Source organism: Rhinopithecus roxellana, chromosome 17, assembly GCF_007565055.1.
Source record: "Rhinopithecus roxellana isolate Shanxi Qingling chromosome 17, ASM756505v1, whole genome shotgun sequence".
Classification (NCBI taxonomy): Eukaryota; Metazoa; Chordata; class Mammalia; order Primates; family Cercopithecidae; genus Rhinopithecus; species Rhinopithecus roxellana.
In genome coordinates this window covers 2,812,275-2,840,102 of record NC_044565.1, presented here as the reverse complement: position 1 = coordinate 2,840,102, position 27,828 = coordinate 2,812,275, and the positions used below count along the sequence as shown (strand labels likewise).

Genomic DNA, 27,828 nt, shown 5'->3' with positions numbered 1-27,828 from the left:
GAGGCTGAGACAGACAGATTACAAGGTCAGGAGATTGAGACTACCATGGCTAACACAGTGAAACCCCATCTCTACCAAAAATGCAAAAAATTAGCTGGCCGTGGTGGCACGCGCCTGTAGTCCCAGCTACTCGGGAGACTGAGGCAAGAGAATTGCTTGAACCCGGGAGGTGAAGGTTGCAGTGAGTTGAGATTACACCACTGCACTCCAGCCTGGGCGACAGAACAAGACTCGTCTTAAAAAAAAAAAAAAAAAAAGTTGGTTGATAGTTTGACACATCCTCCATTCCCATCAAAACGTGGAATAAATCAGTTACAGGGTTTTAAAAGGGGGGTTTAAATGCCACACACAGCCTTCAAGCAGATTCAACCATCCACACATCAACCGCCTCTTACCCAGGCATTGCTTACCCATTGCACTGAGATAGTGGTTGAAGGCCTGGCAAGGAGGACTTGGGGTTTGTGTTGATTTGTCACAACTCATGGGTGCTGGGCTCCTGTCTGTGTCAAAAGAGAAATACCCACTGGAGGATCGAGACAGCAGGGAGGATCTTCTCATAAAGATGAAAAGCGGGGATCTGGTAGCAAAAGGGCCAGGGCTGGCCGGTGGGGCCAGCGGGCCCTGAGGGCTGCCGTGGGGGCAGCTGTCCCCTTCACCTCCGTGATTGTCTTCGGGATTACCTTGTGGTTCTGTCTGTAGGGAGGTAGGGGCCCCAGGTCTGAGCTGGGGAGGCCTCTCCGCAGGCTGCAATTGTCTACCTTCTCGGTCACACTCAGAACTTACATCAGAAGGTTGCTTTGCCATTTGGTCTTTTTTTCTGCAAGTAAAATAAAAACTAAGATTATTTTAAGCAAAAAAAAAAATAAATAAATAAAATAAATCAGCTCTTAGGGTTAATCCCCAATACTTCATGTTCTATACTTTTCCGACAACCTCGCAAATAAAAAAATTGCACCTAAAATAATAAAGGTATAATTTTTTTTTTGGCAGAGGGTGGGATTAAACTTCGTACCCCCGAACAAAATCAGTAACAATGTCAACAGCTTGCGGAACTGGTGCACACACACACGCGTTTCCAGAAAAGTAGTTAATCTGAAGTCTATTCGCGTGTGCTCTTTGCCCAGGATAGACTTGGATAAGTCAGAAACTCCCAGCGGCTCTGACTTCCCGGCGTTAGGTAGGACGCTGGAGCATAAGAGCCGGCGCAGACGCAGCGATTGCAGGCGGCTGGCCGCGTTCCCTGCTCCGGCCCCATTGTTTGCCGAAAATGCTGAGGGCAGCAAGTCTGGGGAAGGTTTGGCAGCGGCCGTCAGTCGTAGTAAGTGCGTCACAATAGAGTTTGTAACTCCAGCGCGGCTCGGCCCGGCTCCGGCGCTCTCTCCGCCCGTGGTCCCTCCCTCCCGCGGTTCCTCCCTCCCGCTCCCGTACCGCGCGCCGCACGGAACCAGACAGAACTTCTCTGAGGTGCAGCGGCACCGTTAGGTGCACACCCCTAAATGGGGGGGGGAGGGAATAAGCCAACCCCTGCAAAGTCTCCAACTAGGTCCGCAGGCTAGGCGACACCGGTGCGCACCCCCTTCATCCCACAGACCCTCCCCTCAGAAGGCAATCAAGCCGAAACTCACGTCCGCGCCTTCCCTTCAGAACGTAGCGTCCGGGCCCGGGACCGGGCCCCGGGGCGTCTGGCCCGCGCCCTTCCCCGACCCGGCGTCCCCTGACCGTCACCACGAAGGCAGCGCAGGAAACAAAGCTCTGGACTCGGGTTCCGAGTACCCGGCGCAGCGCAGAGCCCGCGCCTTCCCGCCAGCCCGCCGCCGCGCTCCGCCGGGCAGCCGACGGCTCCGCACGCCGCGCCTCTGGCCCGCGCTGCCCCGGCCGCAGCCGCCGGGAACATCCTCCGCCTCCTCCCGCTCCTCCCCTTGCGCTCTGCGCCCGCCGCCGCCGGCACCGCCGACCTCCCCGCGCCGCTGGCGCCGGGTGCCCGCGCTCCCAATTGGTCCGCGCGCGGTCGCTCCGCGCCGCAGCCAATCCGCAGCCGCGGTGGGGGCGGCGCCTACGGGTCAGGCCGCCAAAGGCGAGGCGATTGTTGACAAACTCGCCTCCCAGCGCAGCTTGGGCAGTAGTAGTGGCGGCGGCGGCAGCTTCGCCGGAGGATTTGGGGACCGGCTGGCCCGACTACCTTGCCCATCCCTGTGCTCCTTCCAGACACAAGCCTTAGCAGCTCACGCCGCTCTGGACAGCCAGTCACCTGGAGACAAAGCAGGGCTTGCGCCGCGCCCGGACCCGCAGGGCCATCGCCAGGCCCAGTCCTCGCCACTTGTCCTTGTTTTGGCCCGTCGGGGGCAGACCCCAACGGCCGTCACCGCCCTGGCTGCGGCAATTATTCTCCAACAACTTCCTCTCTCTTTCTCCTGGTGCGCCGCAGACACGAGTCAAGGCCGAAGAGCCACCCCTGGCCACGGACGCGCACGTCCGCGACCATCGAGTAAATCCACATCCTCCGCCCTGGCGTCCATTGGGCCCTCCACCAGCAGCGCCAACCCTGGGGCAACAGGTCCCAGAGGGCACGGCGCCGCCAGCCTGCACCGCGAACCGGGTCGGGTGTGCTTGGGCACGCGTGAGCCGCTAAGACAGCCCGGCCCCAGGGACCGCGTAGGTTCTGCTGGCCGCGGCTAGTCCCCTGCGCGGTCCAGGTGGTCAGGGGAGGACCTATATCTCTCGCTGTCAGTGGATCGTGTGGATGGCACTGTCTGCAAAACTCCTGCAGAGCAAGCAGGGGCCCCAGGTACGCTTGAGAAAGCGAATGCAACAGCGGCCCCGAAACCTTGGCCTGAATGAGTAAAAGGAAAAGCCCTGTCTCGTCAGTTAAATCACCACCTCAGTTCCGGAAATTCTCCGCAACAGGCCCGCACGCCCAAAAAAAGCCAACACGCGAAACAACGCTCGCACTGCGCGGCCGCTACTGATGGGGCGCTGGAGCCAGCGGCGAGACTTTCCGGCTGGGCGCAAAGCCCAGTACTACGAGCTGGTCCTCAGCTCCCAGGCCGATCCCGAAAAGCACGCGCTGCCTCTCCTCCTCCCCGGACGTGCGCCCCTTCACCAGGCCCGCGCGCAGCATCCCAAGTGCCCAAGCCGCACTTGGCCAAGAGCCCACAGGCTCCGCGCGAACGACCTTTCTCTAAAGAGAACCTGCCCGAGGGAACCCGACCCACACGGATCCCCACCTCGCGCCGGCGACAAGCGGGGCAGATGCAAGCGTCTCCGCTCGCACGTGCACGGGAAGCGGGCAGTAGGTGGTGGTGTTCGGGCTCCAGCGCTAGTCTTCCATCGGTGCCAGGCCCGCACCGCGGGATTTGGAGGTATTTACCTTGCGTTTTTCAGTCCGAGAGTCAGAGTCAGACATTTGGGGGAACAAGGGCCAAGGGAAGAGCGCCGAGGCGGTGGCGGCGGGAACTCAGCGAACCGAATACCCCGATGATGCGATCGCAGTGTGGCAGGGTTCGCAGGGTGACTGCAAGAATCGAGTGGTGGCAGTGGCGGCGGCGGCAGCGGGCTGGACGCAGACCTCCAACTAACTGGAGACCCGGCGGCGGCGCAGAGCGAAGTGAAACCTGCGCTGCCTTGCAGCCCAGCTCTGGCTGGCGGCCCCGCTCCTGCGCCCAATCACTGCGGACCCCGCCCCCGCTAGGTCCCGCCCCGGCGCGCGGGCTGGCAAGCTCCGCCTTCTCGGCGCCTCAGCCGCCGGCGCGTGCAGGCTCGGACAGGTAAAGGCGGGGGTGGCCCCGCTGGGTTGCCTCCCGCGCGCGCCGCCGTCCCTGGCGTGTTTACCGGAGTGACTCTGCCTGCTGGCGGCCATGTGCGCTCCCATCCCCCACCCCGAAGTGTACCCTGGCCTCCTGCTCACCTCCCCCAACCCTGTGGCGGCGGCGTGCGCGGCACAGAGGGGGCGCTCCGGTCACAGCCTCCGCTGGCCGGGCCAGCGGTGGAAAGTCTCAGGAAGCCTTGCGCCCTCACTGTGCCCTGAGTTTCTAAGCCGCTCTGGGGCAGGCGCGGGGACTGGGTCGGTCCTCGGGAAGGCGCGGGGCGAGGTCTTTGAGCTTTCCTCACTCTGAGGGTCCCTGGCGCCGGGCGGGACGCGGATCAGCAGGCTGCGCATCTTCCTCGCCCCAGCCTCTCGCGGGACTCAGGCACCCACCTCCTGCCACCCCGCAGGGGCTCTCCAGCTTTTCTTCCGCGCCCAGTCTCCCTAAGAGACAGAGCCCGTGGGGGCAGGACGTGCCCAGAAAATGGCCAGGCGCGGTCCCAGTGGGCGTCTTCGCCGCCTCCCGGGTGAGGGCGGGAGGCATGTCAGCAGAGCAGGTAAAATAGGGAAATGAAAAAGGCACTCAGAAAAAAAAAAAATCCTTTTAGGAAAAAAAAACACAAAAAAACCGAGGTGAGCGGCGGCCTCCAAGTGAGAAAACGTTGCGCACTACATTCGGCTAGGACCCCCAAGATTTGCTGGGCTCGCAGATTACCTCGTAGAAGCTGTCCCTGGACGGGCTGAGGCCAGTGAAGGCAGAACAGCTGAGTTCGGGACGTGGTGCGGGAGCGTAAAACCCCGTCCCTCCTCTCCGCGCGGCACCCCCCCCCCCCCCCCCCAGCCAATCCCTTTCCTCCTTGGAGTTCGCGGCACCACACTCTGCCTCCCAGGAGACCAAACTCCATGCCGCCTCTCCAGTCCTCCGAGTCTGCTGCACCCGGGTCTGCTCTCCCAACACGTGGCTGGTGCCCCCAACCCCGGCCCTCCTGTCTGCTCCTGGCGCGCCTCAGTTCCCCAGCCCTGGCTTCTAGACCACTGCAGCGGGGGTGTGGGAGGTGGATCGGGAAATAGAACATCCCGAAGGTGAGGTCAGGCTAGATGGATTAAGGAAACTCTGTAAAGGGACCAACTTACCCACCAGCGCAGCCGGCGGGGAGAAGGAAGGGGCCTTGTCGTAGAGGAGCAAGTGAGGAGGCGCTGTCCCGCCGTCCGGCCACCTGGATCAGTTTTTAAATTCATAAGCGCTTCTGTAATGTCAGTGGGACACACCACAACCCCAGGCCAAAGTCTCAGCGCATTTTCGGGTGAATTCTGAGCGAGGTGAAAGAGGCCTTGGGTTCCCGGAGTCGCTGGAGTACGCGCGTCGGGCCCCGCCCAGTTATTTCGCTGCAAGAGGGAAAAGGCACCTGCGTGGACACGGCTAAGTAGACTCGGAGGCCGGAGATCTGTCCTAACGGGTCCTCGAAGTTCCTACCGCGGACGAACTTTGCTCTTCGGCCGTCCCGCGCCGCAACTGGGGAAAAGCAACGCGACCTGCTGCGCGGGCTGAGAGCCTGAAGGTAGCCGAACGCCGCAATGCGCCGCGCTCCCCGCGGGGTCGGGCAACTCAGATAGGGACCGGAAAAGAACCACGCAGAAGAAAGCCCTATTTCTTGTCGTCTGTTCCTGTGCAGCCTTGCAGTCTTGCAGCTTCGCCGCCCCCGCGTCGCTCGCTCTCGCGACCCTGTGAACACTTTGAAAAACAAGAGAGTCGGGGGGAAGCAACGGGCTAAGTGGTCCTATTTGGGGCACTAAAAGGAAGCTGGCCAGAGGTGGCGGGTTCATGTGTCCCCCGAGACCCAGGCCGCGTCGGGGGCCTCGAGCCCTTGCAGCCTTCTCCCGCGGCGTCGGGAGGTCCTCCCAGAACTGGGCCAGAGCGCAGAGAACGCAGAGACGGGCCCATGGGTTTTAGGTCACCTCCCTCGCAGTGGACGCGGGCAGAGCAGTGCCAAGAGACGTGGAGGGAGGGAGAAGGGAGGATGAGTTGGACTGAAAGAAACAAGAATGAAGTCGGGCAGCTGGGATCTGAGAAATGGGAAATCCATGGCCCTTGCCCGGGACCACAGGCGGTGCCGACGTGGTCTCTCCTAGTTCCGAAATTGCCCAGGCCCGCCTCCCCGCCCTCTGCAAGCAGCGAGAATGACTTCCACATCGCTTAATTTCTTTATTAAACTTTTCACCTATGCTCTTCTAAAGGACAGATTATAGCGTCAGATGGTAAAAATGTTTTCCGCGCCTTGTCTTGCTGTACGGAAACCGCCGGCCTGGAAGGACATGCCGAGTTCTTGTTTTGCCGAGAGCAAAACTCTAGGCTCCCATTTCCTTCTCCCAGTCCGTGCGTTTCCTTGCAGAGCCTGAGAGCGTCTGATTCACTGAAAAAGCATCACTTGCTGAACCGAACCTTTTTGCCCGCTCACGGAAAGAGTGGAGCTTTTTCTTTTGTCTAAGAGTGTTTGCTTTTTTTTTCGTTCACTCGGCACCACAGTTTTTCTAAATCACTGGGAATGTGAGTCACCGCTAACAGCAGGAGACCTTTGGCGGCACCCGGCTGTGGGGCGCGCTCGCAGCGGGGAGCCCACCCTGATTGTCTAGGGGATCGGGCACTGAAGTTGGGAGAGGTTGCAGTCAGGCCAGGCTGGGTTTCAGGGAAAGTGCACAGAGATCCAGCGCACCAGGCGACCGTCTTGATCTGTTTCCCAGCAGCCAGTGGCGCGCCTCGCCAGCCTCAGCGGGACCTTCGCTTTGCCACCAAAATCCCCCCGGCCTCGGCCACAGCTCCGGGCGTCAGTGGAGCGAGCGTCGTGGCAGCGGCAGGCGGGTCACCACACTTCCCGCCACACCCGTTAGAGCTTGGCTCCCAGCTTGGGCCGCTGGGAGCGCGCCCCTTCCCGTGGCAGCGGCTGCAGCGGTGCAGGGTAGAAAGCCCACGCGGACCGCGGGTTGGAGATTCCGGCGATTGGTGCGTGGAGGTTGGTGTGTGGAATGTTAAAGGCGGGGATCACCCTCAGGGCATCATCCTTCACCGAGTCGCACAAATCCAGCAACTGCAAAACACGACACAATGGGACAGGTCAGATGTTGGCACACTTACAAGCCATTAGTGCCAGCGGCTTTCCGCCCACCCCCAAGCACCCGCACACACAGCGGCCCCGGAAACTAGTTTCCCTTTGGATTCTCCTGTGGAAACTGTTGGCCATGAGTAACCCTCGGAAGCCTTTTTTATTTTAGACATTTCCAACTCTGACACCTAGCCTAGTGGAAACTCAGGCTTTTTCCGTAAGGGGGTGGGCGTGGACGTGGGGGCGGCTTTGCCCCCAAATTAGCCGGGAACTCGGGACCAAGGTCTGAGAATTTATTAATGTTCCCTCCTTGGTCCTTCCCTCCCTAGTCCTTCCCTCCGCTCCTCTTTCTTTTCCTCCTCTGCCGTCCCCACCTCTCCACCTCTGGAGTGCCTGGGGTGCCACCCTCTGGCGCACAGAGGCAACTGAACAGGAAGAGTCTCAGAACAGGTGAACCAACCAGTAGAGACCTGCTCCAGTCTCCCCAGACTAGCGCCTTCGGACCTGGCTGGCAGTAGGCCATGATTCTTGAAATTCAGTACAGTGAGACGGCGGACCAATGCTAGCCATCTTCCACCTGGCTGCTGCGGAAAATCCATCTGCTGTTAACGCCAATGCCAAGGAACACTGCGGATGCCCTTGGTTGTTCTGGCAGCCACTGGAAGGCAGGGATAAGACATTCCTGGTGGATAGGAGAGGGAGATGTAAGCTAGTGTTTTGGAAGCTGCACTGGTGTATTTTTATTTCATTTTCCATGGCTTAGGTGCCAGTGTATTTTTTTTTTTTTCAGGAAAAATAGAAAGCTACCAAAATAATAAGATTGTTTTTCTAGAACTACACAAGGGCAGAGGGACGGCTTTCCTTTCTTCTAATCTACTACACATTGTACTCCATTTTTCAAGTTTTCAGCCAGTGGTAAATTTGTTTCACTCCCCAAATCACAGTAAATCCCGAGGTTTTCATGGTTTATTTTTACAGGTTTAACAACATCACTTACACCAGCCCCGCCTTTGCCCTCACAGGGTGGTCATCTCTGAGCCGCACTGATGTTGTTAAGATCAGTTTCCTTTGCAGCAGTCCAAAATGCCATTTCAGGTTTTCAGAGCATTTCAGGTTTTCAGTGAGGTCCCAAGAAGGAAGGTGGTGGAAATAGGGGATGGGGGACATATAGAAGGTAGGGATATGGTGGGGAAAGAGCATGAATTGTAATAGTCCAACAATACATCTTCCCTGAAAATGTGCTCTATTATTACATCAGTAATTTCTAATGAAAAACTACATTCTTCACACACTGTGGTTAAGCATCATCAAATCAGTACTGAAAAGACCTTTGATCATATTTGCAAGATGCACTAAAATGAACTTTCACTGACCAAGATTTCAAAGTTTGTAATTAATACTCTTGACAAATCCCTGACTAATCTGTCAACTCTCAATGTCTTTAACCACACAGTTCAAAACCATGAGGTGGTGTATACAGCCCCTGAAGTTTCCACATATTGTCATATGATTATTCAAGATAATTTTCCCTTTGGGCTTGCATTATGAAACTCAACCAACTTTGGTAATATATTCACCGGTGGGGGAAATACAATGATTTGAATGAGTGTAAAATAGAGTATGGGTTTTGTCTATCTAGTGCCAAATACAGAACTTAGGGCCAGAGGTAGGAATTAAAGGAGGCAGATTTCAATGTAAAGAAAACTTTTAAAAAATAAAAAGGAACCCAATGGCTGGTGAAAAGGAGGGTTTCTTGACTCATAAGTGTTCAGGGAGTGTCCTCTCCAATGGCACCCTAGAGAGGAACAATGAACTGGCTGTGAAGAGGAGTTGACTGCCAAGATTCTTTCTAAATTTAAAGTTCTAAAATACTTTAGCCTTCTCCATTCTTCATAGACTGCAACAGAAACCCCAGAATGATTATTGGCTCGATGGATGGATCCAGCATCATTCCTGTTAGTTATTGTTTGATTCTGATTCCAGATACCCACCAACCTCTGTTCCTGGCTGTCAAGATGATAATAATAATTACCATCCTTTCACTCACAAAGTGTGTGCTGGATTCCTACCCAGTGTAAGGCACAATTCTGGACTTTAGAGGTTTAATGGTACACACTGCAGGAACAGGTCTCACATCGTGAAGCTGTTGAGGTATTTAAAAAACTTTAAAAAATATATGATCTCTTTAATACAAAATAAACTTGAGTAGATAATATAGCGTTGATTATTACACAGTTACAGTATTTTTATTACCAGGGAGTATTTTTATATGGGGCTAAGCAGTGTATTATTAAAGTTTAGTTTTGTTACCAAACATGCTTCCATACTATAAGCATAAAAATTGCACATACTGTAGGGGTCCTGTGCCCTGCCAGTTTATGACCCATTTATGCTAGACAAAGTACTTCAAGCTTACCCATATCTTTACAAAGAAAATTCACCAGCTTTTGAAAAAGAAATGAATAGGTATACTTTAAAAATAAAAGAGCATGAACAAGTTATAGGTTGTTGCAAAAAAAAAGTGTTTAAGGTCAAACCTAAACATGGGCACTATTGCTGTACAAGCAATAAGAACGTACAATCCACTGGGAATAGCCAGTGAGTGGAATTTGAGAATATCTGCTTTAAAGAAAGCAGAAGCACTCAGCCCTCAAGGGATGATACTGTGTTTGACTATATTAATATGTATATTTGGGAGTGAGGGAAAAATTGTAACATCAGTTTGGCTTCCCACCTCCATCTAGTTGCAGTACTCAATTTATTTTTCCGCTTTGACTCTCCCTATGGTTTCCTTATTTCAGTTGGGAGAGTAGGATGGACAAGGATGGGCAGTGACTAAGCTTTGCAGTCCTCTGAACAAACCATATTTTCCCAGCATAGTAGTCCTACAATAGATGTTCAAGGTGGGAAGTACCCAGCGCACTTGCAGGGAAGCCCCAGCTATTCCTAGGACTCCATGCAGAAGGTTTTCCTGCCTCTTCCCATATGCCTCACCCCTGTTCTCAGCATAAGATGACCACATGCTGTTTTATGTGAAAAATCCTTTACCCTAATTTGAAATGTCTCTTCATTAGCCCCTTTCTTGTCTGGCTACCTTGGTAGAGTCTTTTTCTCCATCCCTTTAATCTTGGTTGAGTTATGACTTGCTTTGCCAATAGAATATGGGGAACATGTCACTGTGTGATTTCCAGAGCTTAGGCCTTAAGAAGCTTTGAACCCCCCATTATCACTCTCCTATAACCCTGAGAATACCTGCTGTGCAGAAGCCCAGTCTAGCCTGCTGGAGGACAGAAGGCCATGTAGAGATGGACCAAGGTGCCTTGGCCAACAGCCAGCACCCACTGCCAGATATGGGAGAGAGGCCATCTTGGACATCCTAGTCCTGTAGAACTCAGATGACTGCAGCCACAGGAGTGATCCCAGGTAAGACTAGCCAAAGAACTGTCCAGGCTGCCTGCCCACAGAATTAGTATCCGTCATAATCACTGGTTAATGCACAGAAATAGAAACTTAACCTGACTAAGCAAAACAACAAATAAACTTGCTATAAGACATCAATTCCACCTCCTTTCCAAAAAGAATCTCTATGCAGCCAACTCTTTACTTTCTAAGGGATTGTTAGATATTGGCGAGCCATTAATGTAATTTCCTGTCCATTATTTTTCAGTTGACTTCATTTTAGGTTAACTAGATGTTGAGCTAGAAACTTTACAGGAAGGGGAACCTTAATTAATCAAAAAACATTTTAATCTAAAAGATGTGATGAGGGAATAAGATTAAAGTTGTTGGTAAAATGAGGTTCTGTGCTACTTGTGGCTGTCATTTATCACCTTTGCTTCTGCTGTGACACACAACTGGCATTCTGGCAGGTGCCTCTGGCCACCTTTATTCCATGCTTGTCCCGTCCAACCCTAGTCCCCAATCAACAATTCATAGTTTGTTACTCCAGCCTTTGCCAAGGATCCATCTCTGCTGTGCAGTATCTGTGCTTTCCACATTCCATCCTAGAGGGCCAGGCAGGTAAAGGCAATGAGGTACAGAAGGGGGCTACTTAGCTGTCTTTGACTTGTCAGTCTGCTGTATCTCCAGCATCTTTATAACAGTGTTATGTAGCAACATATGGCACTTTACATATGTAACCAAGGTCTTCTGTGTTCTGCCCCATGCTGACATTTCCTGGACACCTACTGTGTGCCAGGTTACAGAGGAGGGCTTTATGTTCACTGTCTTATTCAGTACTCATAACAGCTCTGTCAGGTATCAACCCATTTTATAGATGAGAAAACCAAGGCTTAAATTGTCACATACCTTGTAACTGATGCAACTAGACTTTTAATCCAGGGCTTTTTTTTTTTTTTTTCTAAACCCTTGTCTACCCTTTTGCCTCCATCTTTTCCCCCATTGCCTCACTGCTTCCAGTTGCTGGAGGATATGGGGTGCTGCACTGAGGAAATGCCTCCACTACTGTGGCAGACGTGTGATCCTTGATGTTCTTCCTCAGTCAGAATCTGTATTGTGTGTGTGCCTAGTGTGGAGAACATGGATCTGCCCAGCCACTCTGGCTCAGATTCTCTGAGAGGACCAGGGCAGTAATGGGGCCCAGGAGCACTCTATGATGTTGCCACCAGAGGAAGGTGCCAAGGATATCGGCTTCAGAGCCAGCTACCGTGTGAAAAGGCCAGCTTGATGACCTGGAAAGACCTTTTCCTGCAGAAGGACAAGGCTTCAACTCTGTTCTGCAGATTCTCCTTCAGTAAATTGGGAGTGCTCTTCCACACTGGTCAATAGGCCCTCCCTGCTCCTTTGGATCACCACCTTAAGTCAAACACAATTCAAGTGCCTTCAAAAGAGCAGCACATGGACTGGCAAATCATGACTGCTGAAAATGGGCAAAATCAAGTAGTTAACCTGCACCTGTTCTCACTTTTTGCAGACTTCCAAACTCGCTGAATGCACAGAGGCCTTGGCCTGACTTATCTCCTCCTCACTCGCTTATCCTGAAGAATTGCTTTCCCGTTAGACAAACATTCTGTAAAGGATAAGATGGTAGGTCTGTGGCAGCTAGTTTCTCGTCTTAGTCCTTATGCCTGACTAAGCAGTCAATGAGAGAAAAATAAACCTGAAACACTCACACGAGGCATAATCTCACAGCATGTGCTGTGATTCTACTTCTCGCAATTTACCCAACAACTACTAGAAAGAGGAACTCCATTCCTGTTTTCATTGCCCACTGGCTGGCTCCTCCAGGGAGAGTTAGACTTTAGCTTGCTGGGTCTCCTGGTCCCGGGAACGCATACATTCTCATTGGTTTTCTCTGCAACCAAGTTTCATTAGCATAAAATGACATTCCACGGGTGTATTAAATAATCAGGACTCCAGCTTAATATTTTCTCTGAATCAATTTAAATTATATTTTATGTTGATTTGTTCTTCAGTTGATAAACAATATTTAGCGTAATCTGAAATATTAGAATAGAGAAATTGCCTTTCTTACCAAGCAACAACAAAATCACTTTTGTTTAGCCTCACTAAATAATTAAACTTGAAGAAAATTTACCTTTACAATGTCCTTTCTATTGCAATTTTCTTCAACTAAAGAGTACACAATTTGGCTGTTTACTAAGTATTATTGACAATGTCCACTTCGGTGGAGAAAAAGGGCTTTGAACTCTGACATCACCACTTCCAAGCCATACTACCTTCCTTATCTCTAAGATGGAAGGATTTAGTGAACTTGGCACAGGTTGATTATTTATAAATATTATTGTTATTATCATGGGTTCTCTAGTTAGTAATAAATACAATGTCTTTCTAACTCTGGCATTTCCATGACAAAGTTTGCTTAATCATCATTACCTAAAACAAGAATGCTGAGACAGAGGCATCAACATTAACCACTTAATAAGAACTTCTGACATTTATTCATACTGCTACTGATTCATAAGAAGAAAAGTTTAAAAAGAAGACAAGTGCATATACCTTTCCCTTTAGAATACAGGAAACCATATAAAAGTTTTGGCAATGGAATTAAAGTAACCACAATGCTGCTCATAGTAGCATTTTCTACGACAAAGGCATTTACGTGGAACAAGAAAGAATATTCAATTAGGTAGTTATAATAAAGCTGGAGTATTAGCTGCACACTTCTCATATAAAAAATATGGCATCACAGTGGCTCATGCCTGTGATTTCAGCATTTTGGGAGGCCGAGGCGGGTGGATTGCTTGCGCTCAGGAGTTCAAGACAAGTCTGGGCAACGTGGTGAAACCCCATCTCTACAAAAAATACAAAAATTAGCCGGGAGTGGTGGCTCATGCCTATAGTCCCAGCTACTCGGGAGGCTGAAGCAGGAGGATTGCTTGAGCCCAGGAGGTGGAGGTTGCAGTAAGCCAAGATCATGCCACTGCACTCCAACCTGGGTGACAGAGTGAGATCCTGTCTCAGAAAAACAAACAAACAAACAAAAAATCTTAATCAACTCATAGTTTAGTCTTGTAAGTACAGACCCAAAGAAATGTAAACACACCCAAGAAGGAATAATCTTCAGTCAAAAAATTTCAAGAGGCAAAATCCCCACAAACTGCCAAAACTGAAAATACAATAAGAGTCTAAAGTTATTATGGAGAAATTCTGTGTAAGTGGGTCCTGGAATATTCAACTTCATTGTCCCAAATGATCTGAAAAGCAACTGGGAGGGCTCCTAGTTAAAATGTAGATAGATTCAAGAGAATTTTGCTCCATGGTTACAAACTGAAGAATCTGAACAAAGTAAAAATCAGATGTTTTATGGGGCTACTGAAAAACACTATACATAAGAAAGTAACATTAATGAAGTGATTTCAGAGAGATGAGCTCTTTCTCGGTAAGTCAACATCCACAAAAGCTTCCACACATGGGGTAGGTGCCTGTTTTGGTGACAGGTGGACAGAAGAATGGGCCTAACAGACATGGAGACACTTTGAAGGGATGAGAAAAATGGCCAGATGGACTGGAATTGGGAAGAACTTCTAGCAGAAAAACAAACACTTGGCCTAGCGATTCTTTACCCTCAACCCAGAATTTTGCTAGGAAAGCAGCAGTTCATGGAAGCTGAAAAGCAGAGGAAATTTGCATGGTCCCATGCATCCCTGTGGTGCGTAGACTTGGGAGCTGCGCTGGAGTTAAACCCAAAGGTGAATCAAAGATATCTGAAACTGTAGTTCACCATTTTCACAGCTCAAACTCTGAAAGAATAAAAAGGGTAGTGTGGTGGGGTGGGTGGACTAAGCACAGTGAACTCAGTCTAAGTAAAGCAGCTTCTGCTCAACCTGACCCTAGGAAGAATCTTAATGACCAGTCCCTGACCCTAACCACCAGACAAAAGAAAGGAAAATAAACAAAAGAAAGTAAAATCTGTTATAGACAATGTTTGAAGTACAATAATAAGTTATTAGGCTTGCAAAGAAGCAGGAAAATGTGACCCCAAATCTAAAGAAAGCACAATCAGTGAAAGCAGACTTAGAGATGACCAGTTACTGGAATTAATGGACAAAGATTTAAAAACAACTGTTATAAATGTGTTCAAGAATTTACAAGGAGAAGGCCAGGCATGGTGGCTTATGCTTGTAATTCCAGCACTTTGGGAAGCTGAGGCAGGTGGATTGCTTGAAGCCAGGAGTTCGAGACCAGCCTGGCCAACATAGTGAAACCCCGTCTCTACTAAAAACACATAAATTAGCCAGGCATGGTGGTGCATGTCTATAATCCCAGCTACTTGGGAGGCTGAGATACAACAATTGCTTGAACCTGGGAGGCAGAAGTTGCAGTGAGCCAAGATCATGCCACTGGACTCCACCCTGTGTGAAAGAGCGAGACTCTGTCTCAAAAAGAAAAAAAAAAATTAGAAGGAGAAAAATGGATATAATTGATTAACATGGGATATTTTATGAGATAAATGTAACTCCTAAGAAAGAATGAAAGGAAAATTCTAGATCTGAAAAATGAGATAATTGAGATAAAAATTCACTGATGAGTTTAACAGCAGAGTGAGTATTGAGGAACAAAAATCAATAATCTTGAAAACAGATTCACGGAAACTATTCCAAATGAGGCAAAGAGAAAAAAACTGAACAGGTCATCAGTACCGTGTGGGAATATACTGGCAATCTAACATACATGCCATTGGAATCTCAGAAGTCAGAAAGAATGAGACATAAAATACTTGAAGATGTAATGGTTGAAATGCTTCTAAATTTTATATAATAAAACATCTTCCACAAAAATATTCCTGACAATCTTATTCATAACATCAGTCCATAAACACCTTAAATGTCCATTAACAGGAGAATAAACATTGTTTTCAATACAAACTGTGTTAATGAAAGAAAAGAGAAGTGAGAACTTAAGTCTTCAGTTATTTTTTCTTCCCACAGATGAGTGTAAGTAACACTGCACCTTAATACCTATGGAATGATGTAGCTGAGGTCAGCTGGAGGTAGCAAGGCCAGTTCCTGGAGACTCTGATTAGGTGAGTTCTAGAGAAATGAGCATTTGGGACGAGAGAGGGGCTGGGCCTATACAATGAAATACTGCTCAGCAAAAATAAATAAAGAAAGAAAGGAATGAATCATCGAGTATCTCAGAAACATTATACTAAGCAAAAGAAACATACATCTATCTGCTTACCTGCTTCCATTCCTATGAAGCCCTGGAGCAGGCAAACTGAGCTCTTATAATAAAGTTAGAAACTCAGGGGTCAGGGTGAGGAATTGATGGAAAAGTGTCTGAGATAAATTTATTGGGTGATGGACACTTTCTTTAACATGACTGAGATCTACATTATATAGCCTGCTATTTGTCAAAACTCGCTGAACTGCACCATTAAGATTTGTGCACTTCAGCCAGGTGCGGTGGCTTACGCCTGTAATCCCAGCACTTTGGGAGGCCAAGGTGGGCAGTATCACCTGAGGTCAGGAGATCGAGACCAGCCTGGCCAATATGGAGAAACCCCACCTCTACTAAAATTCAAAAATTAGCCAGGCATGGTGGCACATGCCTGTAATCCCCACTACTTGGGAGGCTGAGGCAGGAGAATCGCTTGAACCTGGGAGGCAGAGGTTGACGTGAGCCGAGATCGTGCCATTGCACTCCAGCCCGGGCAGCAAGAGTGAAACTCCATCTCAAAAAAAAAAAAAAAAAAAAAAAAAAAAAAAGGTTTGTATGCTTCAATGTATATAAATAGACCTCTATTTTTAAAATTAAAAGAAAAATAATGGGAAACAAAGCAATTTGGGGGGAACCAACATGAGATTGCCAACTTTTCTCTTTTGTCAAGTAAGGATAACAAAAAATAACTGTCTGTGATTATTATTTTATTTAAAGGGTAACTTTCAGCACCTAAAAGATAGGGAGAATATAAAAATATAATCTCTTAATGAAAACTTATCTTGCATTATGAAAAACTCGATACATTTTATTTTCCTAATTTTGCCATAGAAAGGTCAACTCTTTCCCTAGGAAAATTCCTGGCTTAGACTTATTCAAGATTGAATAGTTCTCAAGCCAGCAAAGATTAGAAAGGGTTCTCTACGTAAAGTCAAGTAAGTATTGCTGCTGGAAGAAACAGTTAAAGGCAGACTTCTTATCATGAGGACAGAGGGACTGGGGTGGTTCTAGTGAAATGGGGCTCAAAAAATGGAAGTTCCACGGAGAACACTGATCTGGGGCCAAATGAACTCAGAAAGCTCTCCAGTCCTTTCAGATACCATTTTCTGTTCTCAAAAACTGTAGTCAAAGGCCGGGCATGGTGGCTCACACCTGTAATCCTAGCACTTTGGGAGGCCGAGGCAGGCAGATCACATGAGGTCAGGAGTTCGAGACCAGCCTGAACAACATGGAGAAACCCTGTCTCTACTAAAAATACAAAATTAGCTGGGCATGGAGGCGCATGCCCGTAATCCCAGCTACTTGGGAGGCTGAGGCAGGAGAATCGCTTGAATCTGGGAGATGGAGTTTGCGATAAGCCGAGATCATGCCATTGCACTCCAGCCTGGGCAACAAGAGCAAAAACTCCATCTCAAACAACAACAACAACAACAACAACAACTGTAGTCAAAGTCACTTCTAACAAGATGGATATGTTTTTCCCTATTTCTCCTACTAAGTACAACTGAATCCTTGGATATTATATATAAAGCAAATCTTAGAAGACTTTGAAGGGAGAAGAGAAATCAGGCTATCTAGGAAGCATAGGATTCAAGGAATGACACAGTAGTGAATTCCTTGCATTTTCTTTTTGCCTCATATATCCCACACCGGAGCTAAAAAAAAGCTGGCAACGTGGAACCACCAACAGATGTACACATAAATCCTAACAAAAGCCTAGTTTGAACAAACTGTGCATTCCATGCCCCCCACCCCTGCTATGGCTCTAAAGGCTAAATGGGGGAACTTACTCTTACAGCCACAACACGCTGTAGTGAGGTGCCCACCATGGTGTCAGTGTAGACCACATGGGGAGCTGGTACCTCCACCTCAACCTGGCATAGAGAGGCGTCCTTCCCTTTACCAGATGGGGTGCTGTCACAGAAGGCCTAGTGGGAATCAAGACTTTGTCATCACATGGCGGTAACAAAGTCACTGCCAGTGTCAGTAAAGGCCCCTTAGGGAACAGTAATGTGGCTTTCCTGCTCTTACCATCAGTGAGATGTCTGTGGAGGCCTAGTTAGTAACTAAAACTCCCACTTCCACCCAGAAGTGAGAAGGAGTCCCCAGCCCTTTGGATGTCAATAGAGACTAAGTAAAGAACCTAGACTACTATCCCTATAAGGCAGTAATGAGGCAATGCACCCCCTTTTCCCCACTGGAACAGTGTTAGAGGAAACCAGCTAAAACAGAAGATTTAAGTAAGATCCAGAGTTTCATAATTTAATATCTAAAATGTTCATGTTTCAATAAAAAGTCACTCCATATCAAGAACCAGGAAGATGTCAAACTGGGTGAAAAAAGACAATCAATAGATGTCAATGCCAACATGACAGAGATGGTGGGATTATCTGACAAAGTTTTTAAAGCAGTCATTATAAAACTGATTCAGTGAGCAATTATAAACACACTTGAAATCAATGAAAAAAATAAAGTTTCAGCAAAGAAACAGAAAATCTTAGCAATGGAAAAGGAAATACAAAGGAGTCCAAATAGAAATTTTAGAACTGAAAACTACAATGACCCAAATTAAAAACTCAGTGGATGGTTTTGACAGCAAAATGGAGGGGACAGTGGAAAGAATTGGTGAACTGAAAGATGGCACAATAAAATTACTGAATCTCAATAATAGACATAAAATGGACTGAAAATATAATGAACAGAACATCAGGAACCTGTGTAATTATTTTTAAAAAATGATTTAACCTAAGTGTCATCAGTGTTCTGAAAAGAGAAGAGGAAGTGGACTGGGCAGAAAAGTATTTGAAACAATGGCTGAAAACTCCCCAAATTTGGCAAAAGAGATAAATCAACAAATTCAAGAAGCTGAGCCCACCTCAAACAGCATCAATCCAAATAAATTTATTCAAAGGCACGTCGTAAATAGTTTTTAATCTTAAAAGCAGAGAAAGAGAAATAACATTTTACTTACAAGGGAGAAAAGAACAATTGGCAGCAGATTTTCATTAGAAACCATGGAAGCCAGAAATGTGTTCAGGTGCTAAAAGAAAAGAATTGTCAACACAGAATCTTTTATCCAGTGAAATACTGTCCCTATTTGCAGATTACATGTTTGTCTATATGGCAAATTCCAAGGAATCTATAAGAACTTCCAGATTTAACAAGTTGAGCAAGATGATAGGATAAAAGATCAACATATAAAAATAGTTTTATTTCCATATAATAGTAATGGATATGCAGACACTAAAATTAAATATGCAATACCATTTACAATCATAGATGAAATCCAACAAAACATGTATAAGACTAGGACTTGTGTGCTGAACACAGTAAAATGCTGATGAAATAAATCAGTGTAGATCTATGTAAGTAGAGAGACATACCATATTCACAGACTGGAAGATTCAGCATAGTAAGATGTAATTTCTCCTCAAATTAACTTACAAGTTTAATGCAATACCTATCAAAATCCCAGAAAGATTTGTCGTAAATATAGGCAAGATCACCCTAAAATTTCTATAAAAAGACAAAGGAATTAGAATAGCTAAAGTGATTTTGTAAAATAATAAAGAGGTGGAATCAAACTACCATATTTCAAGACTTATGTAACCATAGTAATTAAGACTATGTGGTATTGGTGAAGGGATAGACACATATAGATAAAGTAGGAAAATGCAGAAATAGAACCATACAAATATGATCAATTAATTTTTAAAGGTGTTAAAGCAATTTAACATGGGAAATATAGCCTTTTCAACTACTAGTATTGGAGCAATTGGACATTGGTACACCGAAAAACCAACAAGCAAAAAGGAATCTCAACCTGTTTCCTACCTTATATAAAAAGTAACTAAAAATGGACCATGGCTCAATGAAAAATGTAAAAGTATAAAACTTGTAGATAAAGCCCACAGTATAATATCTTCAGGATCTAGGAATAGACGAAAAGTTTTTAGACTCGACAGTAAAAGTACATTACAGTCCATAAAAGGAAAAATTGATAAATTAGACTTGATTAAGTTAAAAACTTTTACTCTATTAAAGACCATATTAAAAGAATAAGAAGGCAAGCTATAAATTAGGAGAAAATATTTGCAAGCTACATATCTGACAAAGGATTAGTATCTAGAACATATAAACAGTTTTTAAAAAGTAACAGTCCAATTAGAAATGGGCAAATGAAGTGAACGAACTTTTCAACAAAGAGAACATACAGATGGCAAATAAGCATATGAAAAGATACTCAACATCATTAGCCATTAAGTAAATGCAAACCAAAGCTACAATGAAATATACTACATACATATCAGAATGGCTAATATAGAAAGTAATGACAATACCAAACGCTAGTGAGGATGTGAAGAGACCGGATCACTTGTACACTGATGGTGGGAATGTAAAATGTTAACAGCCACTCTAAAAAATCTTTGGCAATTTCTTAAAAATGTCAACATGCACCTACCATGCGACCCAGCAATGGAACCCCTGAACATCTGCTACAGAGAAATTAAAACCTATATTCACACAAAATCCTGTATGGGAAAATGAAATTTATTTTATTTATTCTATTCCTAAATGTCAGAAACTAAAAACAATCCACATATCCTTCAATGTGTGACTGGTTCAACAGACAGCAGTCCATCTGTAGTGTGGAATACTACTTAGAAATAAAAAGGATGAGATCATTGATATGTGCGACAACCTGGATGACTCTTCAGAAAATTATGCTGGATGAAAAAAGCCAATTCCAAAGGTTGCATATTGCGTGATTTCATTTATATAACATTCCTGAAATGACGAAATTATAAAAATGGAGAACAGCTTAGTAGTCACCTGAGGTTAAAGAGAGGGTAAAGGAAGGGAAGAGGGTGTGGCTATAAGAGTCACAAGTGGTGACAAAAATGCTCTGTATCTTCACTGTATCAATGTCATTGTATAAAATCCTGGGTGTGAGATTGTACATAGTTGTACATAGTTGTACAAGATGTTGCCAATGGGGGAAACTAAGTAAAGGGACATGAAATCTCTGCACTATTGCATGTGAATTTATGGTTCTCTCAAAAAAGACCCTCATTAGAAAACAACCAAAACAATCACAGAATAACTTTCCAGTTAGGTTTTAACAAGTTTATATAAGGCAGAGTTATTTTTCTATTTCTGTTTTTTTTTTTAGGTTTATAGCAGTTTATTTTTCACAAGATGACTCATCCTTTTTGCAGATTAAAAGAACACTGTATCGTCCGGAAAAAATCATACATTGCTGACATTTTACTTATGTGTCTCAGCATAGCCAATGGTTAACGGATCAAGTCTGGTGGTTCATGGCCATCTGTGTGGATGACAGCTGCCAGGAAAGGAAATGCCCTAATTTCCTCCGACGTTCAGCTCTCACAAGTAAGTCCTGCCCTTACATGCATCACCCCTAGTGCTTTTTTTTTTTTTCTCAGCCTAGCTCTGTCGCTAGGCTGGAATGGTGGATTGATCGTGTTCAGCAACCCCATTCCCGGGTTCAAGCGATTCTCATGCCTCAGCTCCCATAGCTGGGATTACAGTGTGCCACACGCTGTAATTTTTCATGTTTTCTTTAGTAGAGATGGGTTTCACTATGTTGGTCAGGCTGGTCTTGAACTCCTGGCCTCAAGTGATCTGCCCGCCTCAGCCTCCCAAAGGGCTGGGATTACAGGCATGAGCCACAGCGCTTAGCCCCTGTGTGCTATCTTTTAATGGTTACTAAGTACCAAACACTTTGAGTCCCCCAGAGAAGGGAAGAGAAGTGAAATGGAACAGGCCCCAGCAATGGCTCGTCTGCAAAATAAAAGGGAAAAGGTAACTTACCATCAGAAAAAGCAACTACAAACACATTTTACACTATAAAAGTTATTGATTTCTAGCTAGAATACTAATTTATACAAAAATAGATATAGTAGGGGTCATTTCTGTTTCAAGTTCAGTAATTTATTTAAATTCCCTGGAATCATACATAGTAAAATCCACTATTCTTAACTGCACTACTGGAGTCTGATTGGACTCAGATAAGTCTCATCTCCTGAGAGGTCCTTTTTTTGTGCAACGTGGCTCTTCTTAGGTGCAAGTTTCACCAGTCAGAAATTCTCACTGTGCATCCTGGACTGAGGGTATGAACCCAAAGACTCATGGAGAAGGGCACCCAATTTCCCAGCACTTTAAGCATCTCCCCAAGGAGACCAGGATAATGCAGCTGCCAGAGAAACTCAGAGGGTGGAGCTCAGCAAAACAATTTGCCCTCTCTTGTGCTTATTAGTTACCCTTGAATGAAGAAAATAGAATGATCCCAGCTCAGTCTCCGGATACACAAAGCTGTACTGTGAGGCATAGCAAGAGGGCTGACCAGGTGGCTGCCATGAGGAAACTGGGATTGCAGCGGGGTGACCTCAGGGTCCCTTTTACTGGCCAAACTGAAGAAACCAAATCCCATTTAGATTTTCTTAACCTGACTTGAATGGCCTGCATTTATAGGTTCAACAGTGTATTTTATACCACTGAGGAGCATGCAAGGTCAGGAGTAGAGGGAAAGGGGAAGGAAAAAGAGATTTTCCCATCTCTTAGCAGGACACTGTTTGTACTAATATTTTCCCTATTTCCCTATTTTAGAGTCTTTTGCACTGGGAGGAGAAGGTGGAGCAGGAGACACCTACATTCTACTTGGTCCGTGCTGTCTCCAAGAGGTGAACCAGGAGTCCTACAGATATGAAGCTAGGTTAAAACCACTTCTGGGGATGCTTTCAAATCAAAGAGGATTTAAAAATTTGACTCCCAGTTGCATTTCTGGTGTGACCACTCCATTTCAATGTCATTTCAATAACATCCTCAACTCACTGACCACAGCCAGGGAGGTGCTGTCCCTTCCCACCCTGGCAGAGTAGGTCCCTTTGCTTATACCCCACACCAGCTTCAGTCAGGATGACACAGCCAGGGGTTCTCACTGCCTTGAAGCCAATTCAGATGGGCCTTACTGGGTGGGGTGGGTGGGGTGAATGGGGTGGAAGTGAGGGAAATAGAGGTTTTTTTCCCTCAAATTCATTACAGAGAAAAGCAAAAGTCTACGGGTAGGAGGTGAGTGACCAAGAAACCCCATCTCTCTTCCCCACTCCAGTGAATGCTTTCAATATGCTGTGCCTAAACCTTAGTTCATGATGCATTCAGTTCTAGCGTCTGAACATGTCTCTTGATCCAGGTGGTCTGGGGAATGAGAAATAGAAGGATGGGAAAGCTGAGTGTTCATTAAAAGAAACATTCACTGTGGCATAGAAAACAACCAACACCACATTTGTAGGAAGTTCAGGGCACATGTACTGTTTTCTAAGCCCAGCGGGTATGGGTGTGGGGTATTTGTTTTTCTTGAAATTCAGATCTGAGAAGGGCTAATATCCCAGCACCATCTTTCCAGCTTAGAACTCTCTCCTAATTTTTTTTTCTGTGTTCTTTAATCCCAAGCTTTTGTGACACTAAGCAGTGACTGTATTTATACTTTATGCTTAGATTAAAAGAGTAAACAAGTATAATCCATCTTCTATATTCAAAGGAGCCAAGCAGCATCCTGGCTTTGGGGCCTGGTGTCTACCACACTTCTGCACATTCTTACTCCAAGCCACGTCTCCTGAGAATAAAGCAAGATGCCACTGGCAATGTCTACTCAGAACTACTTGAATGACTCATCAATCAACGGGCTTGAATGCTCTTCTTCCTCTATGATTCAACCGTTTGACTGACTGAACTGAAACTAAAACCCAAGCCCTAGTGGTCATTTTAGACTTGAGCAGATACAGTCAGAATCTCAATCACATGTCATCAACAGGCCCTCCTTGGCCTCCTTATTGCAGCTAGGCTCCTGAGCAGCAATCCCTGACTCAGGGAGAAAACGAATGCCTCCTTTCAGTAGGGCAGATGAAGGCTGCTGACTGCTGCAACTGCTCCTGTGTCCACTTAAGAGCAAGGGTGCAAACAGGATTTTACAAACAGGATTGTGCTTGTGCTGGTAAATCTGGGCTTCACCTAGCACATCAGGGAAACACCAAAATGAAAACAGCCTTAGAGGCATGGGAGAAAGCCTCAGGTGCACTAAGGTGCCAACAGAAGCAATGCATCTCCGAGTTGACAGTCACGACTCAAATAGAACATTAAGGCAACATTCGGGTGAAAGTAGCAGCTATGGGTGTAAATATGATCAAATATGGGGGAGGTGTCCAGATTTCTTGGACATGGTTACAATCAGTATTTATTTTCTCTCTTAGTGAATGAGTTTTTTTTTTCAACACTGCTAATTTTACAGGCAATTCACTACGGCCCCTGGGAGGTGGAGTGGCCTTCCTCCCTGCTGTGCGTGAGTTACACAGCCCGCCTCACTTCCCCGCAGGTCCTTCATCACCTGCATGCTCACATGATTCCATTATTTGAGCTCATGGCAGGAAATAGAACCTGATTCAACATTTTGCTAAGTATTATTTTCACCACACTGAATAGGGTCCTTTTTTGATCTGCAACCCACAGCTGGGCTGTGGTTCTCTCAACACACATAGACTGAAAAGCTTCCTCCTGCATTGATTTCTCAGCATGGGCTGACCACATGTTCACAAGTACTTGTTCTTTTCCATACGTCCCAATGCAGGCAGGCACTGGCAGAGCAGGACAGCTGTGCCCAGGAGTTCAGGGAGCAAAATAAGGCTACCGTAACTTCAGTCAATTTCAAGGGATGGTGTAAAGATAAAAGTAAGAGATTAATAGGCAAATAGTCATTTGCATCAAAATTCTCCACTTTAAGAAGCTGAGATCTTTGCTTTATTTTATTTTTTAAAAAGCAAAATGAAGTCGGTTTTAATGGAGATACACAATTGTTAACTGTTGGGTCATTTGGAAAGGCTTTCTTTCTTAAAATGAGCCTCAGTGATAGCTACTCACTGATGCTGATAATTATCTGAAGCAAAATAAATACAAATGTCTGGGTTAATGAAGACTGAAACAGGATAATGCCTGGACACTAAATTTTCCAAGAACAAAGAACACAATTGTTCTCTACATACCCCTGCAAAAGTGCTTAATGGCCAGGACACAGGAATCTTGTGTATTTAGAGACCTTGTTAGGATGGAGCCCCGGGGCACCACCACTGGCTTTCGAGCCAAGGTCTCACAGAGAGGGCAGCAAGGGGGAGCAGCTCATCCTCCTCCCCAGCCCGGGAGACACTAGGACAGCAGTGGGTGGAGTCTGAAACCTGCCATAGAAGCCCCAGCTTACTATTTGCTCACTAAGCAGCAAGTCAACCTCAGTTACCCAGTGCCTACAGGGGAGTAACAGCTGTTCACACTAAAGGGTGCTTGTGAGGATGATATGAGAATGAATATGGACCTGCTCTGACAACACTGAAGTTCCAGACAAAAGAACGGGCATTAGTTATCTAATTTGAAGGACTGGGGGGGATTGGAATTTTAAAAATAAACCTCAACCCAACTTCTTCTCTTGTGGGGCCTCAGGTGAACAACTGGGCACTTGGGCTACCTTCTGAATATGTGGATGGATTTTGCCGCTTTGGGGAAGCGTGTGAACTCCTCAGGGTGTCTAGTGCCCTACAGTGTGCCAAGGGAACAAGCAGGACTACAAATGGGTGGTGCCTGGAGCTTAACCCACCTCCATTTGGGATTCGGAGTTCTGGTTTCTGTGTTCAGCTAGACTCTTGGACAGTCATTTCAGTCATTTAATGTCTCCCTTTCTTAGTTTTACTCATTTGTTGAATGGGGATTATATTAGCCTTACTTTCTTTGAAGATCTTAATGAGAATGAATTTTTAAGTATATATATATGCATTTCTAATTTCCATTAGACTGGAGCGTCAGTGTAAGTCCTGGATGTTTTGGGAAGTTTTATTTATTTAGAAACAGTTTGGGCTGATTGCCATCTCCCTATGCTAACTTTTTGCTGTTTTTAGTAAACTTTTTATTTTGGAATACTTTCAGATTTACAGAAAAGTTTCAAAGATAACAAGATTTCTCATATGCCCTTCACCCAGTTTCCCCATAACTAGGGCTCATTGTAAAAACTAGGAAACCAATATTAATGCATTACTAATAACTAAACTATAGACTTTATTCAGATTTTTCCAGTTTTTCTACTCATGTTCTTCTGTCCTGGGATTCAATGCAGGATACTGCATTGTATTTAGTCGTCATGTCTACTGAGTCCCTTCTGCACCGTGATGGCTTCAGTCTTTTCTCATCTTTCATGCATCGTCAGTTTTGATGGGTACTAGGCAGGTATTATGGACAAGCTTGGCAAATCCACAGCCAGTGGGCTGCATGAGACCCAGGATGGCTTTGAATGTGGCCCAATACAAATGCATAAACTTTTTTTAACAAACATTATGGGATGTGGGATGTTTGTGTGTGTGGTTTTTTGTTTGTTTGTTTGTTTTTTAGCTCATCAGCTGTTATTAGTGTTAGTGTATTTTATGTGTGGCCCAAGACAACTCTTCTTCTTCCAGTGTGGCCAGGGAAGTCAAAAGATTGGACTGAATCGTAGACCATTCCTCCATTTGGTTTTGTCTGATGTGTTTTCTCATGATTAGATTTGGGTTATGGGTTTCAGGGAAGAGGGAAGTGTTCTTTTCATCGTATCACAACACAGACTACATGCTATCAGCCTGATGTATCACTGGTGATATGTACCTTAATCATTTGATATGAATCTTAATCACTTGGTTAGGATCTACCAGGTTTCTCTATTGTAAAATAAGTATTTCTCTTTTCCATGATCTATTCTTTAAAATAAAAGCAAGTTGCTAAAGTCCAACACACACTAAAGAGAAGGGGAATTAAGCTTTACCTCCTGGAGGGAGGAATAGCTACAAATATTATTTGAGATTCTTCTGCAAGGAAGACTTATCTTTCCCCCATTTATGTATTTGTTTAATCATTTATTCATATCATTATGGACTTGGGCTTAATTACTATATACTTGGAGTTATAACCCAATATTACATTATTTTTGTTGCTCAAATCGTTCCAGCCTTGGCCGCTGGGAAGGAGCTCTTTCAGTTGGCACCTTCCTGTGTGCCTGGAACATACTGCCATCATCGCAGGCTTTTGTTTGTTTGTTTTTCAAGCACTTTCTTACTTTCTGACACCAGAACATGCTCCAGGCTCATCTTGTGTATTCACTGGCCAGCCCAAAAATCAGCCATTTCTCCAAGGGCCCTGGTTCCTTTTATTGGAGGATGGTGCTAGAAACCAAGAACTGGGTGCTAAATGTGGTTGTTGTTCTGACGGTGATTTTTATCCAGATAAAATAAATGAAAACGTTTGCAGTCAGAGAGATAGGAGTTTTTACTAGCTGTGTTACTTTGAGTGAATTACTTGGCCACTTTGGGCCTCAGTTTTCTCATCTATGTGTAAGAGTAATGAAAATTTCTCACCGAGTTGTTGTGGGGTCGTATAGAATAACATTAAAGGAACTTTCTATTTCTGAGAAGAGGGGGCTAGATTTTTTTTTTTCCAACTTTTCTGCAGAAAACAACCAAAATATTTGGAGAAAATACAGGAAACATCTTCAAAGCATCAATGATCTGACAAAACAATAAAGCCAAAATTTATGGGAAAATGGGAACCCAGAGAAATAAACAAGTCAGAAAATTGTGTTTTCCCTGAAGGTGTTTGCCATTTCCAGAAAATCTGAATTTTCACTTTGACAGCTTGATGGTGGTCAGGGAGGGGATGGAAGGTAATAATAGTAAAAAATCAGGGTCAGCACGAAGAAAGAAATTTAACAGCAGACCCTCACCATGGTAAGCTGGGATGTCAAAGCGCTATATCTCCAGGGGGAGGGTAAAAAAATTGCTACCATTATTTTGAGTATCTGAGTCTTCCAGAAAACCTCAAGCCTTGAATTTGGTTTAAGGTGGGTGTCAAACTGAGAGTGTTTTCAGAGGTCTTTCAAAGGAAAATTACCTTCGACTGGGACTTCATGTACATCTTACACATTATTTCTCAAAACAAATGACCAACACACAATAAAAGATAACCAGACACACAGAAGAAACAAGAGACCAAAAGAAATAGACTTGTAAAGATTTTAAGGTATTGGAATTATTAGCTACAGATTATAAAACAGCTAAGTTTCAACGTATAAAAAATAAAATACAATATTGAATATATCTCTGGGGAACAGGAAATGAAAAAGTGACATGTATGACATAAAAACTTTCTTTTTTCCTGTAATCCCAGCACTTTGGGAGGCTGAGGGGGGCAGATCACGAGGTCAGG

General features: G+C 45.7%; 3 protein-coding genes and 1 long non-coding RNA gene across 7 annotated transcripts in view; 1 reads left to right on the top strand and 3 right to left on the bottom strand.

Annotated features, from left to right (window-relative positions):
- The window catches only part of BCL2L11 (BCL2 like 11), a 45,364-nt gene extending 43,411 nt beyond the window's left edge, over nt 1-1,953 (bottom strand). For 2 of the 4 annotated variants that reach the window (XM_030921124.1, XM_030921123.1), the window contains exons 1-2: nt 1,626-1,953; nt 411-817 (exon numbers count right to left, since the gene is read on the bottom strand). In XM_030921124.1, coding sequence (XP_030776984.1) covers nt 411-817; nt 1,626-1,894 — 676 coding nt within the window. In that variant the 5' untranslated portion in view covers nt 1,895-1,953. The remainder of the gene's footprint in view (nt 1-410; nt 818-1,625) is intronic. The other 2 variants (XM_030921125.1, XM_030921126.1) reach the window with 2 other exon arrangements.
- A 2,983-nt stretch (nt 1,954-4,936) lies between these two features.
- Nucleotides 4,937-7,463, bottom strand: LOC115894323 (acyl-coenzyme A oxidase-like protein). Its single transcript, XM_030921548.1, has 2 exons — nt 7,361-7,463; nt 4,937-6,885 (listed from the first exon to the last, which is right to left on the bottom strand). The coding sequence occupies exons 1-2, from the start codon at nt 7,421-7,423 to the stop codon at nt 6,685-6,687; spliced, it is 264 nt and encodes an 87-aa protein (XP_030777408.1). The 5' UTR covers nt 7,424-7,463; the 3' UTR covers nt 4,937-6,684.
- The window catches only part of ACOXL (acyl-CoA oxidase like), a 371,685-nt gene continuing 351,319 nt past the window's right edge, over nt 7,463-27,828 (bottom strand). Inside the window, 1 exon segment of the mRNA XM_030921547.1 lies at nt 7,463-7,582. Within this exon segment, the coding sequence (XP_030777407.1) occupies nt 7,463-7,582 (120 nt within the window).
- On the top strand, nt 8,885-25,932 carry LOC104680406. Its single transcript, XR_750457.2, has 4 exons — nt 8,885-8,952; nt 10,164-10,323; nt 22,174-22,350; nt 23,105-25,932. It is a non-coding gene; the product is annotated as an uncharacterized LOC104680406 (long non-coding RNA).

Coding starts and splice junctions, on each gene's coding strand:
- LOC115894323 (XM_030921548.1), bottom strand. CDS start 7,423: ATGGCCTACTGCCAGCCAGGTCCGAAGGCGCTAGTCTGGGGAGACTGG. Junction 6,886..7,360: donor ACTGGAGCAGGTCTCTACTG/GTTGGTTCACCT, acceptor CGTGTTTTGCAG/TTGCTGGATTTGTGCGACTC.